At 37.7% G+C, this 19,302-nt stretch overlaps 2 protein-coding genes across 7 annotated transcripts in view; one reads left to right on the top strand and one right to left on the bottom strand.

Annotated features, from left to right (window-relative positions):
* Window positions 1–702: 702 nt before the first annotated feature.
* On the bottom strand, window positions 703–8,827 carry Gng5 (G protein subunit gamma 5). The gene is made up of 3 exons (XM_020183331.2): window positions 8,645–8,827; window positions 4,796–4,936; window positions 703–924 (listed from the first exon to the last, which is right to left on the bottom strand). Exons 1-2 carry the CDS (start codon window positions 8,723–8,725, stop codon window positions 4,811–4,813), a joined length of 207 nt encoding a protein of 68 aa, XP_020038920.1. The 5' UTR covers window positions 8,726–8,827; the 3' UTR covers window positions 703–924; window positions 4,796–4,810.
* Window positions 8,828–8,865: 38 nt separating this feature from the next.
* Window positions 8,866–19,302, top strand: part of Spata1 (spermatogenesis associated 1) — a 104,019-nt gene continuing 93,582 nt past the window's right edge. For all 6 annotated transcript variants that reach the window (XR_012449835.1, XM_074079584.1, XM_074079583.1 and 3 more), the window contains exon 1: window positions 8,866–9,027. Coding sequence is in view for 5 of the 6 variants with exons in the window: in XM_074079584.1 (XP_073935685.1) it covers window positions 8,866–9,027 (162 nt within the window). In the remaining variant the exon portion in view is untranslated. The remainder of the gene's footprint in view (window positions 9,028–19,302) is intronic.

The following is a 19,302-nucleotide window of genomic DNA, read 5'->3' as shown; positions in this document are numbered from 1 at the left end:
TGAAATCAACATTCAGATTCACTTTCCCATCTGCATTTTCAAAGAACATATGGGCTGGACAGAAAGTATGGTTGATACTCTGTAACCCCTAATTTAATACCAGATTAATTTTGGATTCCTAGTATCTGGTACACAAAGTCTTAAATTAGAGGCCAGATTTATTTCTTTAAAAGCCTTTCATCAGAAAGGTGTTTAAAAGCAAAATGATTTACTAGGACTTAGTGAAGTTACAAACTACTGGAGCTAATGTTTAGTTTCTGTTTTCATCACATTGTTAAATCTCATTACACGATACTGTAGTATTCCATTCAAGCATTGTCTCAAGTTCTAAAGTTTTTCTAGTTCAAGTAAAATCTTTATTAGGTAACTTCTAAAAAAGAGCTTATTTGCAGTATTTATTGTTAAAGCGAACCCTGTGGGGCATGACTCAAGTGGTAGAGCACCTACATGCCAAGCAAGCAGGAGGCCCTTAGTTCAAACACCAGAGAGAGAGAGAGAGAGAGAGAGAGAGACACACACACACACACACACACACACACACACACACACTCTCTCTCTCTCTCTCTCTCTCTCTCTCTCTCTCTCTCTCTCTCTCTCTCTCTCTCTCGGTGGAAGAAACATTAAAAACTTAAACCCTTCAAGGGAATCTGTTGAAAACAGATTAATGAATGATATATTTCATACCAATACAAAAGCAAAGAATCCTTTATACTAAGTATTTTATTATATGCTGCTGCCAGTGTATATAAAACAATTACCTTTGTGAAATAGAAATTCATGAAAATTCGGGGAGGTAGATGTTAAGAACTGACAAAAGCAGAAGTCTGTATATTATGGCACATATGCTATAGAGAAGCTTTTGTACAGGCTTCAAATTTAGCTTTCTTCAATATTCACTGGTTCAGGAAAAATGGCTTGGGAAACCTGAAAGGGGAAATAAAAGACAACTTAAGGTTAAGTATCAAAGAATACAGCTTTTTACATTTTCCCACCAATCCTTAACTATTATCCTTGTTTTGATTTCTCAAGTTTTTTATAAATTGCTCATGTCCTTTGCCTGTTTTTGTGAGTAGCAGCACATTTTGTACAGATGGTCTCTGACTTCACCTTTGCAATACATACTCATTAGAAACTACTTCAAGCCTTGAATATTAACCTTTTCTGAGCTAGGAATGTTTAGTATGGTGTCTCTCAAGGCAGTGGGGAGCAGCAGCAAATCACAGCTCCCAGTCTACTACATGACCAAAAGGGTAAACAACTAATACCCTATAGATGTGCTGTGTTAATAAGCTGTTATGTTTGATAGTCTAAATGCATTCTTAATTTGCAATGGGTTTATTGGGATGTAACCCTATCCTAACTCAAAGGAGATACATTACAGGGTTCTGAAAAATGAAAAATAGGATGGGAAAAGCCTGTGGTATGTATGGCAAGCAGTAAAATCCAGCTTTCTCTTAATTTTCATAACCACTCTGAAGTATCTATCATTTTGTTTTATAAATAAACAGACTTACAGATTAACTTGCTAAGATTACTGCTGAAATAAACTCTGTATCATAATAAAAGTTAATATAAGTCTCAAATCAAGAAATATCTGGGCTGGGGCTGGCAGAGTGGCTCAAGTGGTAACAGTGCCTGCCTAGCAAGCACAAGGCTCTTGAGTTCAAACACCCATGCTGCCAAAAGAAAAAAAAAAAAAAAGTTCTGAACATCTTTGGAAAAATAAAAGTATTTGGAGAATAACTTGGTAATATATAAGATGCAGTCATACTCTGTTTACCTAAATAAACTTAAACACAAAATGTGCAAGGTTATTGGCCATAGTAGTGTTTAACAGCATAAACAGAAACAGCTTTAATGTAACTCAGTAGGGGAAAGGACAGACCAAGGTATACATATGATAGGATACTATGTTAACAGTTTAAATGAATGAATGGGCTATACAGATAAATTCAAATCTCAGAGATACAGCAAACTATTATGCCTTAAAGATATTTTAAAACTAAAATGCATTAAGTATATATGATAGAAAGTAAAAACATAGGCATACCAGCTTGAGGATAAGTTATCTATACAGAAAGGTAGGAAAGGTATAATAATCCATTTTATCTACTTTTAAAAACTTAACGAGGTAAAGCATTTAGCTAAGAATGGTACACACATGATTCACCTTTGTACTAATTTGAGGTATTTTGTAACAAATGTTCGAGAGGTATAAGCAAAATTGATGTTATGGTGAATAAAACATGAAAAAGTTTGTAACTTCACTTAAAACAATAGCAAAGAGACTCAGGTTGTTTGGCAAGATTTCAGCAAAAATGCACTCATGCGCATAGTAGGAGATGAAAGCATTAAATTGGCAGTGCTCATCAAGTATTACTGACGTTTTCAATGTTCACTCATTATTGATTCATTTTACTTCTAGAAATTTTTCTGAATAAGAGGTAAGTATACATACAGTCACCAAGATGTTTTCCTCACTGCAGCCTCAAATTTGGAAACTTCAATATTAAATGAAGTATAATTAAGTTGTAGTGCAACCATTGAAAATCTTGTTTATAAAGAATATTTAATGACATAGGAAAATTCATTAAGTGTTCTTAAAAGGCAGAATGTAAAATTGCCCATACTGTGGTACTTATTTTTAAAAAATAAAAATCTTTTTCCTCCAAAAGGAAATATATGTTAACAGTGGCTATTTCCAGGCGCCTTGGGTCATGGTATTATTTTAATGATAAGAACCACATAATTTAAAAATGCTATATTTATAAGTATACAGCCTTCAATGTAGATTTTTACATCCATGCACTCAAGGTGGGATTAGGACCATCAGCATCTAAATGTAAGATGAGAACATGTAAGAAATGCAGGTTCCAGAGCCTTATCTCAGACCTACTGGATTATGATATAATATGCATTTTAAGAAGGTGATTTGTAGATATATTCAAGTTTTTAAGAAGCAATGCTTATACCCAAATATCCTTTCCTTAGCCCAAAATGCTTCATCCATAACAACCCACAATTACTTATGGGATTGATAGTCATATTTTGCTTTGAAATCTGTGTTCTTATCCCAGTCATAATTATAAAATTAAGCAAGTCACTTAAACACTTATCTGTAGACTCCTATGTAAAGTAAAACTGTTAACAGAATGCTCAGACCTCTTGACAGTATTTAAAATGAAAACAAACCACACTGTAAATACAAGAGAAACTGAAGTTACAGAACTTTTAGTAAACCATAAAAATATGAATCTTCTAGCCTGGCACCCATGGCTCATGCCTGTAATCTAACTACTAGGGAGATAGAGATCAGGAAGACAGCAGTTCAAGGCCAGCCCAAGCAAATAGTTCCTGAGACCTTATCTAGAAAATACCCAACACAAAAAAAGGGCTGGTGGAGTGGCTCACAGAGTAGAGTACCTGCGTGGCAAGTGTGAAGCCCTGATTTCAAACCCCAGTACCACCACAAAAAAAAAAAAAAGAAAATTCTAAAAGCTCCCACAAAGAACTAAATGATTGTTGCCAGAAGCAAGGAAATACGTTAAGTATATAAGAACCTGGTACCTGCCTGGCGCTGGAGGCTCATTCCTGTAATCCTAGCTACTCAGGAGACAGAGATCAGGAGGACTACAACCTGAAGCCAGCCCTATCTCGAAAAAACCCTATCACAAAAAACTGGGCTGGTAGAGTGGCTCAAGGTGAAGGTCCTGAGTTCAAGCCCTAGTACTGCAAAAAAAAAACCAAACAAACCCTCTGGTATCTAAAAGTGTGGCTTTTGCTCCCTGATGTTTCAAAAAAAACTTAGCCAATTTTAACCAATCACTGTATTTATACACAGACTTCCTGGATACTCCCAAGTCTACAAAGCTTAATTAGGGAGGGTACATATACGTAACAAGGTATTTTTGGACTTTTCAAGTCAGAGTATTAGTAAAGGGTGTGTGCCTATAAAAAAAAGTTGTTTTTTTAATGCATTATTAAAGTTTGTTTCTCAGTTCCTAATTCAAATACACACCCTACCAAAGCATGTTTTTGGTCACGTCTTTTGTACAAACAGGTTTCTGCAAACATGATATTTGATTGGGAAGATAAAAATATATAAAGTGTTTTAATAAAACACAAGTCATTAGTTTCTTAACCCTCTGAAATCCAGTCCACTGTCTGTCTGCCAACACATACTGAAATACTTCATTTATCTCACATTGTATCTTTGCCTAACAAATGAGAAAAAGGAGTAAAAACTGTTACTCCTTACTCTGTATGTCTGTTCCAGGTAGGCTTACTTAACCAGGACTTTCCCAATTCTTTGCTATATTGCTCTATAGTTAAGTTCTACTATGCACTAACACCAGAATTACTCCAAAGGAATTAAGAGTACTTAATTCATCTACATAAATACTGCAGATTTTGTTAATTGTCTTTTACTAGGTACATAAAACAACAAAAAGCATCTGAAGAGCCCAAAATATACTTGCCATTAGGCCAGTGTTGTAAAAAATAACATATGGCTTGTGCCAGCAGTAGAGTTTATAGTAACTCTCCTATACCCTTCTTTACAAAGGGTTATTAGTAAATCCTATATTAACCTTATGATGAAATAGAAACAATTAGTCGTCAGGACTACTGAATCAGTAAATTTCATCAATCCTAACTTTCCTGCCAGAACAGAAAAAGACGGAAATTTGGAGTGCCAAACAAAACTGCATGACTTGACCTTGTCAGTGCTGCAAATAAAGAGACCTGACTAGTTATTCCTACTATGTAGGATTTTGTTGTATTTAAGGAAACTTACCTCTGAAAGATTTGACTACAAAAAGGAGCAGACTTTCTGGGGTCTGAAGGGATTTGTACTTGAAGACACTCCAGTCAGCAGGGGGTCATGTTGAGCATTCTGCAGACAGAATTGTTTCAAGTCTGCAGCTGCCTGGGAAACCTATATAAAACAATGAGAAGGGGGAAATGCCAGTTGGTAAGGTTTTAATGGTTTCTGTAGATCTTTGGAAATACTTGAAATAAATAGCACTTCTCTTCCCTCAAAAGATATTTATGTTAATTGAAGACAAGCAGTCATATACTGGCTCATACTTAAAACACTGCTAGTAAATAAGACTGAATTATAGTATGTTTTTTCTTGCTTATTAGAAGCATTGAATGATTCAATACAAAATACAATTACATTTATGTATAAAGCATAGCATGTCTTGTTTATTAACAGGCTTTCCAGTGTGAGCCTTAACACCTTGTTTTTTATTAAAAGCAGCACATGGTATTAAAGGTTAAACAGAAAGTGTTATTCTAGCAAACTATTACTGTCTTGAAAGCTGTATTGCTGGAAAAATGCTACTATGAATAACTAGCATAGAATTTAGAAAATCATACACTGATCCATTCAGTATATTGTTCCTCAAATTTACAGACTCATGAATTCATTCACATAAATATCTACTATTTGTACATTTTCTGGTTAGGTGATTTAGGATATAAGCAACATAACCATAGAGCTATAGAAGTTCTTTAAAATCCTATTTGGGGAGCATTGCATACATATATGAACATACTAAATCACATGAGGCAAGAACACAATTTCTTAAAGACTGCCTGTTCAGAAAGGTTGTTAAACAGGTTTGCTAACTAGCCTTTCAAGTCACATGACATAGAGCAGATAGTAGTCACTGTCAATATTAAGCAGTTGATAGTACACTAATAGAGAAACAACTGAATGGTTCCATGTAGACCATGATTGATTTAAAAAGATGCCCCAAAGACATCTAATACCCTCAACATTTGTCTTATTCTCAATATTAACTATCAAGCAAATTTCCACTCCTCTGCCTATGTGACCTTAAGAGTTAACAGCATCACAGATACTATCTATACCAAGAGCCCTTCAGAATGTAGCTATATTCCAGACTTAATTTTTAAAAAAATCTATTAAACTGAGCACTGGTGGCTCACGCCTGTAATCCTAGTTATTCAGGAAGCAGAGATCAAGAGGATGAGATTTGAAGCCAGCCAGGATGCACAGTTCATGAGACCCTATCTGGAAAACACAACCATCACAAAAAAAAAAAAAAAAAACACACTCCATCACAGGTGGAAAGGCTCAAGGTGTAGGCCCTGAGTTCAATCCCCAGTACCACCCAAAAAAACCCCAAAATTCACAAACGAGGGCTGGCTGAGTGGCTACAGTGGTAACACCAGCCTAGCCTGTAAGAAGCCCTGAGCTCAAATCCCAGTGCCGCCAAAAAAAAAAATGCAAAAAAATCTGTTACTCTGAGATGAATCTAAACTTCTCAAATCAATTTGTGTTTGGCTTATACAACAGTCTAGGCTAATGAGTCTCACAGGTTTATATGCTCCCGTGTATAAGAAGTACCTGCACTTTTTAAATACTTGCACCAAATAGTTTTACAAATGGCCACACCCTGCCTCCTCTCCCTTACAAAAGAGTAGCTAAAGTAGGGTAATGGATAGTATCTGTTTTCACAGTATTAGTGTCTGGTTTCATTCACATCAACCAGCAGTAAGCATACAGTAAAATACCTATTAATTTTTGTTTAAACTGTAGGTAGGGTCCTAATTTCCTTTCACAAACTTCTCACATACCATTATGTGCCAGCTATACTCTCAGGCACTGAAAATAAACAAACAGATCCTTACTGTTAAGTGGCTGACCATACAGGGGAAAAAAGACAAGGTGTCCTGCTGAAAGAAGAGTGATTTGTTAAATGACTGGGTGGCCACCCTAGGGAAGGTGTCTAAGTTGACATTTTAGGTGGAATCTCAATAATAACCATGCAGCCAAATAACCATCAGTGAAAAACAGCATTCCAAATGGAGGGAAAACCTGAGATTCAACCTGGACAAGTTTCTAGCTCCAGGTATGATAACCGCCATCCAGGAAGTTGAAATCATGACCCTGGCCTAATAATACTAGTGGCCCCTTTACACTCAAAAGTATCCTGAACTATCTTTGGGAGAGTTTGCTAAGCATTTGTGATAATTTTTATCAGTTGTACTCAAATATAAGGGCTAAATATAATAAATTTGTGCTAATTTTGAAATGTCACCAAAAACCACCTAGCACACAGATACACTTACATGAGATGGAACCTAATCACACTTGGCAACATGTCCAAAGCAAAATCACTTAAAATCCCAAAGATACCCTCCCCTCTTTGCCACAACACTAGCATCAAGCAAAAATTGAGGACTCCAAAAACCAAGTCATCTATGTTGGTTTTAAAGATGCCAACCAGAGGCCTACAGGTATACAGGGCAAGATCACCAGATCAGGCTGGGGAGTTGGGGAGGAGACAGCTAGGATTTTCAAGGTGAAGGAAGCGCTTAAGAGTCTGAGGACTTCATCTCATTTTCTTTAGCGACTAGAGCTTAGTATTACATTTACTTCTTTCACCAGCCTTTTTTTTTTTTTGCCTCCCAGGCCTCCACCGTCACCCCCCCCCCCTTTTTTTTTTGTTTTCTGGCTCACTTCAATCTATGATAATGGCACACATGAATAATATAATGGTTAAGACAATTTCAGAGCTAAATCTAGCCAAGACTGCCTAAGCCACAGGGAAGAGGGTGAGAATTTGAAAATGAGAGACATGGATTCCAAACCAAGGCTGATAGGAGTTTCCCTTCCCTCTTGGAGTCACCACAGCCACTTCTAATTAAGGAAGCTAAGTAGGAGCCCTCCCTACACAAAACACTATAGGAAAAAAGTAAAGATTAGCCTGATGTATGTGAAATCATCTGGGAAACCTGCTGCTTCTAGCAGGGTATGTGATTTATACCCTTCCGTTTCTTTTTTCAATCACAAAAAATGTTTCGCATGTAACCTGACCTACTGCATCACAAAGAAGCCAATCCGTTTCGGATTTTTAAAAATAAGGAAATACTTGGAATAGTACTTTGGATGTCAGGTTGTCCTATTAACCACGGCAAAAAGGCTTTTCTCCCAAAGCAAACATTCCAAGACAAGGCCAATCCTACCCAGACGCCAAAATAAAACCAACAGTGGCCAGCTCTAATCACTCTCTCGGGCGTGTGGACCAGTAAACAGATATCCACAAGGTCAGACCCCAACAAAGTGTGCCCAACAGGTGTGAGATGCACGCTTTGTTCCAGACGAGCGGGGCAAGCTTGGTAACCTTGGGCTCCGGAACGTTCCGAAAGCAAACTTGCTTACCCCGCAGTTTAAAGTTAACCAGGAATTCAAGTGTGTGTCCAGTGGACGAGGACATATGGACGTAAGATTCTATTGCCAAAGGGGGAAAAGTGGGGACGATCTGAAGTGAAAAGAGTAAGAGTCAAGAGTCGGATCACAGCCGTCCAGCGCCGAGGACGAGCGGAGGCTGCAGGGGAGGACAGCGAAGGGGAGACGCCCGGGCGAGGCCAGCTGAGGACTCGCCGCCCAGCGAGGGAGGGAGGAGGGCCGGAACGCGGGCCGTGGAAAGTCCTGGGCGGAAGGGCGGGACACTCGGTCCCCAGGCCACAGCGCCCACCGCCCGGCGACTCCTCCACAGCCCGCGGCGACTCCTCCACAGCCGGCCCACTCCGGGGTGGTGGCCGCCCGGCGCGGGAGCGAGAGGCTCCGCTCCCACCGCCTTCCCCTCCCCCCGGGCCTCCCGCTTACCTTCACGCGGTTGAGCCCGGCCTCCAGCCGGAGCTGCTGAACCACCTTTTTCATAGCGGCGACGCTGGAAGAGCCAGACATGGCGCACGAGAGCTGGTCCGAGGGTCGGCAGGTCGCGGGTCGGCGGAGCCAGACGGCGGGGAAGCGCGCGGAGGGGGCGGGGCTCCGAACTTCGTCTCCAAGTTTCCGGTTCTGTGTCTGGGACTCCACCCTCGGCGCGCATGCGTGGCTGCGCCGCCCTGGGTTCCATCCCGACGTCCCCGCGGGAGCTCGAGCCCCGGAGCGCTGGGGGAGAAGGGGCGGAGCGGTCGGTGGGCGCGGCGGGCGAGTGCGGCCAGACCCTGGCCTCTCCTTCCCTCCACCCGGAGACTGGTGTGGTTGAGGTAAGGACCGTGAGGGAAGTCAGGTGTTTGAGGGAGTTTCTAAAACCCCTGGGCTTGAGGGAAAGTAGGGAGCCCAGTCGAGGCGTGGGAGAAGAAGCACCCGCCCGCCCCCAGTCAGTCGTGTCCGACCGGGTCCCGAGTCCACGCCGCCGTCAGACCCCCGAGGGGGAAGGAAGGGGACCCGCGGCCCCGTAACCGCCGGGGTCCCGGGCGGGGGTCCGGGGCACGGATGGAGAAGTCGGGTGGAGAAGGTGACACCCCTCTCTGTTACCCAGTTCGTTTGGGATACTTTTTAAACACAAACTTTCCTTTTGTGTTGGGCAACTTTTATTCTTGTATTTCGGTTGTAATTGATTATCTTCTGCTTGCAATCGAACCCCAGGGGAGTTTAGGAAAGCTGGATTGTAGGGTTTAACCGTACAAAATAGGCTCAGCCGAGGCGTCTTGCCCTGTGTCACCGCGCCTGAGAAGTTTCCGTTTCTGGTGGGGTAGTCCAGCCGCAATACCTGTGAACATGACTCACTCCATTCCAACTTAGGTGCGTTTCAACGGTTTTGCATGGTGGGAAGATCATGTGTGATTTGTTTTGGATCAGCAAATCCCAACCAGTTTTTTAAACAGTTTGTTAAATCTGTTTACAAAAACGTGCTTTCTGGGGCTGGGATGTAGCCCAAAGGTAGAGCTCTTGCCCATCTTGCCCGAGGTCTTGGGTATCATTCCCAGCACCAAAAAAGAAAAAAAAAAAAAAAAAAGTGCAGTCTAAGTTTAGCATTTAATTCCTACAGTGGATATAATGACGGATTAAAAACCATGATTTGGATTCTGATTCTACTAATTATTATGGGTATCCTTAGGCAAGCCATTTAAACTTCACAGAGCCTCTTACTTCCTTATTTGGAAATGAAATAAAGATTCCTGGAGTCGTTTTTGAGAATGAAATTATGTATGTAAAAATATGAAAGATACAAAAATAAATATTGTTTCTCTCTTTTCTCCAATAGTAAATTATTTCTTCTCTTGGTGCCTTGTTGAACTATATAATGCGTTAAAATCTCAATCATACTTTACAGATTTGTAAGATTAAACACAAGTAAGTTTACTCAAGGACTGTTCTATTTTTCAGTATTTCTTACTCTAATGTAAGAATGAAGACTGTTGAGAAATAAGCAAAGCCTATATTGTGTTTTAGGCTTAAAAACAGGAAGTTATTTTTTTAACTACTAGGGATACAGAGTGTATTGCTGTCATAAGCACCATGTATTATCTTTGTTTTTGTAGTATGTATTTAATAAAGGATCTGATTTGGGATAGAAAAGAAGGAGCGGGGGGGGGGGGGGGGGGGGGAACAAGTCCCTGTAAATTCAGTTGCATCTGAAGTGATCAGCAGCAGCAAATATAGTTCAGGTACTATCAATATCTCCTAAACCAACAAGTCTGTTCTTTGATCTTTCACAGTGATCTAAGATATTGTAAAAGACCTTACTATCCATAGGAATTTACATTTTAGACGGTAAAAGACAGACCATGTTCTAAAACCAATTTGATCATGACAGGATATAATAATGAGTAGCAAGAAAATGCAAGAAGAAATCTGTCATTTTATATTTTGTCAGCAGAGCATCATCCATTTAAATTTACCTGGGATCTTTACCTTACTCAACTAGTACTTAAGTTCTTCAGTTCACTGGGTCTTAGTTCAGTATTTGCATAAATAAAATGCTTTTAAGATTCACACGCCTTGCGGTTTAAGCACCAGATCTCTTTAAAGGGAGATTTCACAATGTGGAATCCTTTCTCAAAGAATGAATTTATATTATTCTGTTTATAATTACTAAAGAAATTGAAGTTTGTAGCGAATGAATGCTTGTGGGTGTACAGCTAGTTTGTGGAAGAAAAAAACCAGAACTTTGTCTCTTAATTTTTATCCTGTCATACAGGTAATGTAGTTCTTTCTGTGGAATTGCCCATATATTGGAGTAGTAAGTAGTTTTCATAACTAAATATAGAACTATACAGAAATTTGATTAGAAAAAATACTAAAAGGCGGTAAGATACCTAGTAATAGGGTGGGTCAGAAAACTTCATTGTATTTTTAGCTCACCATCTATGGATATTATCCATGTTCAGGGAATGAGGTAACATTAAATATATTTATTTTTAAAAATTAACATTTTTTTCTTTTTCCTTACAATATTAGCCTTCATCTCATGTTATGGTTTGGATGTTAAATGTTCCCCCAAACACCCATGTACTAAAGGCTTAGTCACCAGTCTGTGATGCTATTTGTAGGTGGTAGAACCTTAAGAGAGCCCTAGTGAAAGAAAGGTCATTAGAAGTGTACTCTTGAATGGGATATTAGGACTCTGGCCCCTTCCTCTGCTTCACTTCCTGGCTGCTATGAAGCGAGCATCTACTCTGCCAAGGTGTACTGTGCTGCTATAGGCCCAAAGCAACAGGGCTAAGTGACTGTGTACTGAAACCTCTGAAATCATGAGCCCAAATAAATCTTATCTCCCGATAAGTTGTTTAAGATATTTTGTCACATTGAAAAGCTGACTAATGTAGTTTAGTAGTTATAATTCTCCAAAAAATGATAAAAAGTGGGTTTTTTTGCTGTTGTCCCTTTCTAGAGGCTTAACGAAAGGTACATGGGGAAATGATCAGTCTTTTATCACTGGACATGGGTATAGTTAAAAAACTGTGTATTCCTTCATAAACAAAGAGGATAAAAGTATTCTTTCTACTTCTGTTTATAAACCCATGCTTATGTTTCCATTGTGTGTTGACACTGTTGACTAGTACAATCCCCAAGAACGAGAGAAGGTTTTGTTTTCTGCATCCAACCTTATACTTAAAACTGAATCATTTTCATTCTTAAACTTTGTCTGCTTTTGGAATATAAACTTTGAGAGACTCTGTAACTAGGCATTCAAATACCAGTTAGGAAGAGACGCATCAGTTGTATTGTGCATCTTAGTTCAGGTTTATGCTGGCAAGAAGATAATTCTAGCCCTTTAAAAATTTATATAATTTTTGTATTTGAACAGAAATTAGCTGAAAATATCCTATTGAGGTATTAGAATTATAAAAACTATACTTGCTCAAAAGGGAGATATGAAAAAAATGTGTAATTCCTTTTTCTAATATAGATTCTAATCCTGTATCATCAGTTACTCTCTGTGAGACCCTTCATCTAAAATGTGCCTATATGACCTGAGAAAATCCCAAATCAAGACAAGCATGCCAAAATTTTTTGTCTACATTAGCAACCTATATAAAAAATAAGACTTCATTCTTCAGTTAGTCCTATATTAAGGACCTTAAATATATACAAGTTTGGAGTGCCTTCAGGCATTTTAACCTGTTTACCTAAAACAACCATTTAAATGGATTAAAACCTTATTTACAGGTTAACCACGAATTAGATAAAGCAAAATTCTCAAGACATAGATGTAACAATTTATCCTGATCAGATTGACTTCATGTCTTGATGATTTAATAATCAAGAATTATGTCAAGAAGTACTCCCATCTTGTGGCATGAATTTGACTATATTCTGATAGTGATAACTATCCCTTATCACTTCCCACTCCTCAGATAATCAAAGAATTTTAGAGTCCATGTCACTTTCCTCACATAGACAGTGAGTCTCAGACCAGTGAATGGTCTTGGAGGGTGTATAGGACTACAAACCTGGCCCCAGGGCTAGAATGTAGCATGGCAAGGCCCTGAGCTTGAGCCTCAGCACCAAAAATAGAAAAGAGGAAAGAAAGAAACCTAGCTCCCAATTCATTTAATTTGTGTGAAATACTAATACACTAATATAGTAGACTATATTTGTATGTTTAAATATAGCCCATGTCAGGTTCCCGATTTAAATATTAGAATTTCTACCACCCATGGGGCATCTTTTTGTATGCCCTATTATCAAATAAGACAGGAACTAAACATTATCAGAATCCTATTTCTAGGCACTGAACAGAGTATCAGATATTCTTAAGCTTGATTTTCAGCTCTGCTACTTTAAAAGTCATCCTTCCCAAACCCACACTTGACTGTGATAATCAGTTTCTATACTTTTTTCAGCACTTGTACTTAGGCCAGATGCAGCCTTGGGGCCTGTGATGGTTAAACTTTATTGTCAACTTGATTGAATTGAGACTTGCCTGTGTCTGTGAGAGTGTTTCTAGAGAAGATTAACTGAGCAGAAAGAAGTGCTCTGAATGTGGTTGACCACATCCCATAAGCTAGGATCCTGGATAGAATAAAGAGGGGAAAGGAGAAGTCACTAGGGCAGGCATTCTTGCTCTCTCCTTGTCTGCCATGAGGTGAGCAGCATCTGCCACATGTTCCTACCACTGTCATTTTCTACCTCATCATGGCCCCAGAATCAACAGAACTAAAGATGACTGAAGCCTCTGAAACTAAGCTGAAATAAATCATTCCTCTTTTAAGTTATTTTGTCACAGTGACAAAAAGCCAATATAGTGTACTTTTCAGTAACTTTTATTTATTGTGTGATTCTGGGAGTCAAATCCATAGCCTTGCACATGTTAGACAAGTGCTGTGCCACTGAGCTACTACTCAGCTTACTAACTCACTTTTAGAAATTCAGTACCAGTGGATAGGAATTAGTATGCAAGAAAAAGTTGATTTCCCATTTCAGTAGGGAGTTACTGGCCAAAATTTTGTACTCAACGTGAGATTAGATTGGAACTCTACAATCACTTTATCTTTGCTCATTGAGTTTCCTTTTCTTTGAAGTGTTGGCATTATTTTGTTCGTTAGCTAATTAATAATAGGTAAAAAATTTGAAAATTCCAAATGTTATACGTCAGGATTTAGTATGTGAAATGGTTAGGATCAACTATAAATTCTAAGCCTGCCTACAGTTTTAAGTAGCCTCTTGGCTGTAATAGGAAAGACTTAAGTTATTTGAAGCAATGTAATGACCAACACAGAGTATACTGGAGATAGATTCTCCTTGGAATTCCAAAAATAAGAACTGTCCTACTGATGGACCAAACTGGAAGTAGATCCAAGGCTCAGACAGTAAGAATTCTTAACCCTTCCCTATAATGCCTAGTTATAAACATGAAACAGCTATGTATTTTGTTGCCATAATGAGTTCAGTTACTCTATTTTTAATGTCTTTTTGCTATTTCCGTTTATAAATAATTTTAGTTTTTTCACAATTTGAGCTCTCTCATGGCTATGATAATACTTCATGACTTCTTTCAACATTCTTTTTGCTTCAATATCTACCAACTAATACTTGAATATTGAGCTTTTCACCCAATTCCAACTCCTAAGGGCTCATCTTTTTATATCAGGCCATTTTGTTTCTGGCCAGCCAGCCCAAGATTTTGTTTCCAGCTCTTCAGTCAGAAGTGACAAAAGTAAGCTGGGCATGGTGCCCCAAGCCTATATACTCAGGAGACTGAGATGAGGTGGATCACAGTTTGGGGTCAGCCCAAGCAAAAATTCAGAAGATTCCATTTCAGCTGATGACTAGGTATGCCTATCATCCCTGCTATGTGGGAAGCACAAATAAGAGAATCATAGGTCTAGACTACCCTGGGCATAAAGCAAGACCCTACCTCAAATAACCAACAAAAAGGACTGGAGGAATGGCTCAAGTGGTAGAGTGCCTGCCTAACAAACACAGGCCCTGAGTTCAAACCCCAGTACCACCAAAAAGAAAACCATGAAAATAGTAGTTCTAATAGCTCAAAATATGGCTTCTTTGCTGTTCTTTAGAAAGAATAATATAGCAGGGAAGTTTACCTTAGGACAATAGTAAAGCATGTCTTTATTGATCTGTCTTGAGCTTTCTTAATTAAAATTTGTTCTGAATTAAAATACCAAGTTTTTAATATTTCTACAAAAATGAAAATTTTAGTTTCTTAATTTGCATTCCAATGGATGAATTCCCATGCACTATAATAATTATAGATTATTACCACTAATTCTTATCTGTTAGAAAGTGACCATAAATGTATCTGAGTCATGCTTCATTTAGATTCATAACAGAGTAATATTAATCAGTACAATGGGAGAAAGAGCTTTTGAATAGACATAAAAATGGAGCTATATAAATGTTTTCTTAAAATATTCATGTATTTAAAGTAGTGCTGAAAATGGTCAAAATGATAAATCACATTTTAAGTTTTTAATTATTCTAAGAAATTTATATAGGAAGTAAAATGTAAAAGTGGTTTAGAAGATTGAATATCCCAGGAAATAATTTTTAATATAAGCCAAGACAGAACAGTGCTTTGAAATCTCAAAAAAAAAAAAAAAAAAAAAAAAGCCTCTACTGTGACATTAGTATAATTAGTTTATCCTTAAGGACTGGCCAACTTTGAGGATTCCTTTCTAGAGTAATAATTCAGCTACCTTATTTTTCAATTTTTACTCTATATTTATGTGTCATATTATCATGCATTCCTAAACACTGCCATAAATTCCATGAGAAAAACACAGGAAATGATATACAAATGATACCTGATATATTTAAAATAAAAACCAGTATTTTTATCTGGAATGATTGTTTACATTTATTAAGACACCTAAGCCTGAAAAGAAATGCATATAGGAAACAATTTTCATCATTCAACACCCATTTGTATGAAATTCAGTCTTTCCACTTCCAAAAGTATATTTCTATGTTACAAAAATTCTGTATATTTAACTTATATTTGAAACTGAGAAAATGAATTGTTTAGTAAAATATGTTCTGGTCAGAAGTCCATTGTAATATAATGTACCAGTTTACTTAATTATCCTTGACTTAAGATGAAGTTATATTCTGATAAAGCAATTATAAGTAAAATATCAAATGTATTTAATATACCTAACCTGCTGAATATTGTTTCTTAGCAACAGTACCATACAGAATATTACCTGTTCACTCTTATGATCTTGTGGCTCACTGCTTTTGCCCAGAATTGCAAGCGATTATCAAACCACACATTGCCAGCCAAGAAAACATTGAAGCTCTAAATTTGAAGTCCAGCATTGCTTTCCTACCATCATAAGCTGGGGACCATCTATATAGAATATAGATGAACATATGTTCATTCCATTGCAATTACCAGCCTACTCACCAGAAGTGTCTTTTTTTTTTTTTTTTTTCTTTTGTGGTACTGGGGTTTGAACTCACCTTGAGCCACTCCACTAACGTGAAGAGTTTTTTCAAGGTAGGTCTTGCGAACTATTTGCCTGAGCTGGCTTTGATCTTCCTGATCTCTGTCTCCTGAGTAACTAGGATTACAGGTCTAAGCCATTGGCACCTAGCTCAGAAATAAGTCTTTTAATTAGCACAATAAAATTATATACATTTCTAAGTTTCCATTTCAGCCTATTTTAAAGCTTTTTGTGTTTTTGTTTTTACTTTTTGAACAAATCAGAGATCAGAAATAAGTGGAATGCTATCTCAAACAAGCCAAAAATTTATTTAATATTTGTTTAATACTACTTAAACGAAGAGAGATTTAAAAAAAAAAAACAACAACAAAAATCCAACTGATAATTATTCTATTCAGACATTGGTGAGTATGTCGCTCAATCCAAGTCGACCTTCCTCATCAGAGGTAAGAAAATTATGCTTGTCATTGGTTTTGAAAAGTTTTGATAAGTAAAATGTGACCAGGCACCAGTGGCTCACGCCTGTAATCCTACCTCCTTGGGAGGCTGAAGTCAGGAGAATCACAATTTGAGACCAGACTGGGCAAATAGTTTGTGAGAACCCCAATTCCAAAATAACTAGAGCAAAGTAGATTGGAGGTGTGACTCAAGCAGTAGAGTGCCACCTACTTTGCAAGTGCAGAATCCTGAGTTCAAACCCCAGTCCCACAAAAAAATTTACATGATTCAAACTTCGTGTGTCCCTTATCTGATTGTGTTTCTTGCATTTCTAGCTCATTTTCTCTAGTACTCTGTATGGAGACTTCCAATGAATTGATCCTATCACCTTTTTTTACTGTTTCTCAACTGGTGATATCCTCCATATCCTAAATTTCATAGAGCAATTTTGATTACTCTTTTGCTCATACTTTTGACTCCTGGCCCTGTCTTGCTTCATTGTACTCTTTGAAAAACAAAAACTGGTTAATTCCTTTCTACTCCATTGAGTAGCTGAGTATAGCTGGAGAAACATACCAGCATAAGGACTATCCTAATTTTAAATTCGTGGCCATGTATCTCAAGTGGAATCTTTTGCTGTTTGGCAGTCATTCTATCTGCCACTCAGTCACTCTACTCTTCCCCTCTTCTACCCAAGTATTTCATACCTTCTCAAACCCCCAATACCTTCTCCCCATTCTCTCTTAAAATACTTCCAATCAAGTTTTCACCTGTCATAAAACTACTGTTAAACTCATCTCTTCATTACTAGATCTGTTGGTTAATTCTTGTTCTAAACATACTTGTTCTATCTGTGCATCACAGTTGACACAATCACTTTCTCATCCTTGATATAATTCCTTCACTTTGCTTCTAGCATACACATTGTCATGGGTTTCTTCATACATCCCTGGTTATTCATTCCTAGTCTTTTTTTTTTTTTTCCTGGATCTTCATCTTCTTCCTGACCTCTTAATATTGAATTATCTCAGGGTTCAGCTCTTTGTTCTCTTCTCTTTCTGCACTCATTACTTTATAGTCTCATCCAGTCTAATAGATTTACATACCAACTTTAGGATAAGTATTTCCACATTTTTATTCCCATCTCAGTCCTTTTTCTCAAAAACCAGTTTCATGTATGCATTTTTCAACTGACTACTTGACATCTCCATTTAGATAATGAATAGCCATCTCAAACTTAACATGTCTGAAACTAGATCTTTTTCCTCTCTCAGAAATATGTACCATCTGTGACTTTCCCCATCTCAGGTGATAACAAATCTGTCCTTTTAGTATTTGAGTCCAAATGCTTTAGAGTCATACTTGATTCTTCTTACATACTTGTGTGAGAGCAAATGAAGTGATTGATTTGGAGGCAGAGTGCATTGTTGTCTAGTCGCATGCCCCATACAGTAAACTAATTACTAATGTTTTTGTATGTGCATATCTCCGTATGAATACAGTTGGCCCTGCTCTAAGGAATAAGGTCGAAGCCCATGAAGTACCAAGATTGTCTGCTTTAGTAGCCAGGTCAAGAATAGTAGAATTGAATTCGTGGGCTGATTTATAGATACCACTGCCAGGACTACCTATTTACTACTAGCACATTGGCCTGAGTCACCATATCTCACGCTTTAATTTCTCTAAAGCTTCGTAACTGGCTCCTTTTCTTGCCCCGACACTGTTTTGGGTATTCTCTTAACCCAAGTTGTTACATTTGTAAATATTTTAAAAGAAAGCATTATTTGTTTCCTGATATAATGCAATGTGAAATAGAGGGCACCATTCATAATATATTCTCATCCCCACATGGTTAACCTGTGTCATTTGATGGCAGGACAGTTAATTGTCAAGGAGGTGGAGGGATTGCAGAAATAGGTTAAATAACACATAAGGGTAAATTCAAACTGCAGAACATTCTGTAAGATAACTGACTCAAACTCAATGCCATGAACGTTAAAAAACAGGTTTGGGAAACTTTGAGGTTAAGGTTTTAAGAGTACATAACAACCAAATGCAATATGTGACTTTTTTTCAGGGGACTGGGTGGGGTTTGAGACAGGTTTTACTTTGTAGCTTCCTGGCCTTAAGCGTAACTATCCTTCTCTCTTAGCCTCTTGAGTGCTGGTATTATAGTCATGCCTGGCTTCCAGTATGTGATTTTTGATTAAATTGTAGATTGAAAAAATATCTCTAGGATAATTGGACCACTGGGAAAATTTGACAATGGACTGAATATTAAGATTGACATTAAGATTGTTAATTTCTAGATATGAAAGTAGTAATTGTATCAGTGAAGTCCTTATTTTTAAAAGATGGGTGCCAAAGTATTTAGGAATATATTATCATGTCTAATTTACTTTGTTCTATCAAGAAACAGAATGAATAAGCATAGCAAAATGTCAGCTTTCAAATATAAATTATAGATATTTGGACATTCATAATATTTCATTTGTATATATCTATGTAGAATTTTTCATATGAAACAAAAGTGTAAAATATTAAAACCCTGTACTTACTTCCCAAAGTAAAAACCTTACTATGGCCCAAAGACCCTACTTAATTTGTACTCTCTTTATCTCCTTTTCCCCTAACTTTATCTCCTACTACTTTCTCATTATTATGATTATGATTATTATTATTATTATT

Source organism: Castor canadensis, chromosome 7 (assembly GCF_047511655.1).
Source record: "Castor canadensis chromosome 7, mCasCan1.hap1v2, whole genome shotgun sequence".
Classification (NCBI taxonomy): Eukaryota; Metazoa; Chordata; class Mammalia; order Rodentia; family Castoridae; genus Castor; species Castor canadensis.
This window is presented reverse-complemented; position numbering and strand designations above follow the sequence as displayed.

What these genes read in the sequence shown, in the direction of transcription:
- Gng5 (XM_020183331.2), bottom strand. Translation starts at nt 8,725, where the DNA reads ATGTCTGGCTCTTCCAGCGTCGCCGCTATGAAAAAGGTGGTTCAGCAG. An exon ending in CCGGGCTCAACCGCGTGAAG is followed by an intron (nt 4,937 to 8,644) that starts GTAAGCGGGAGG and finishes TGTTTTATATAG; the next exon opens with GTTTCCCAGGCAGCTGCAGA.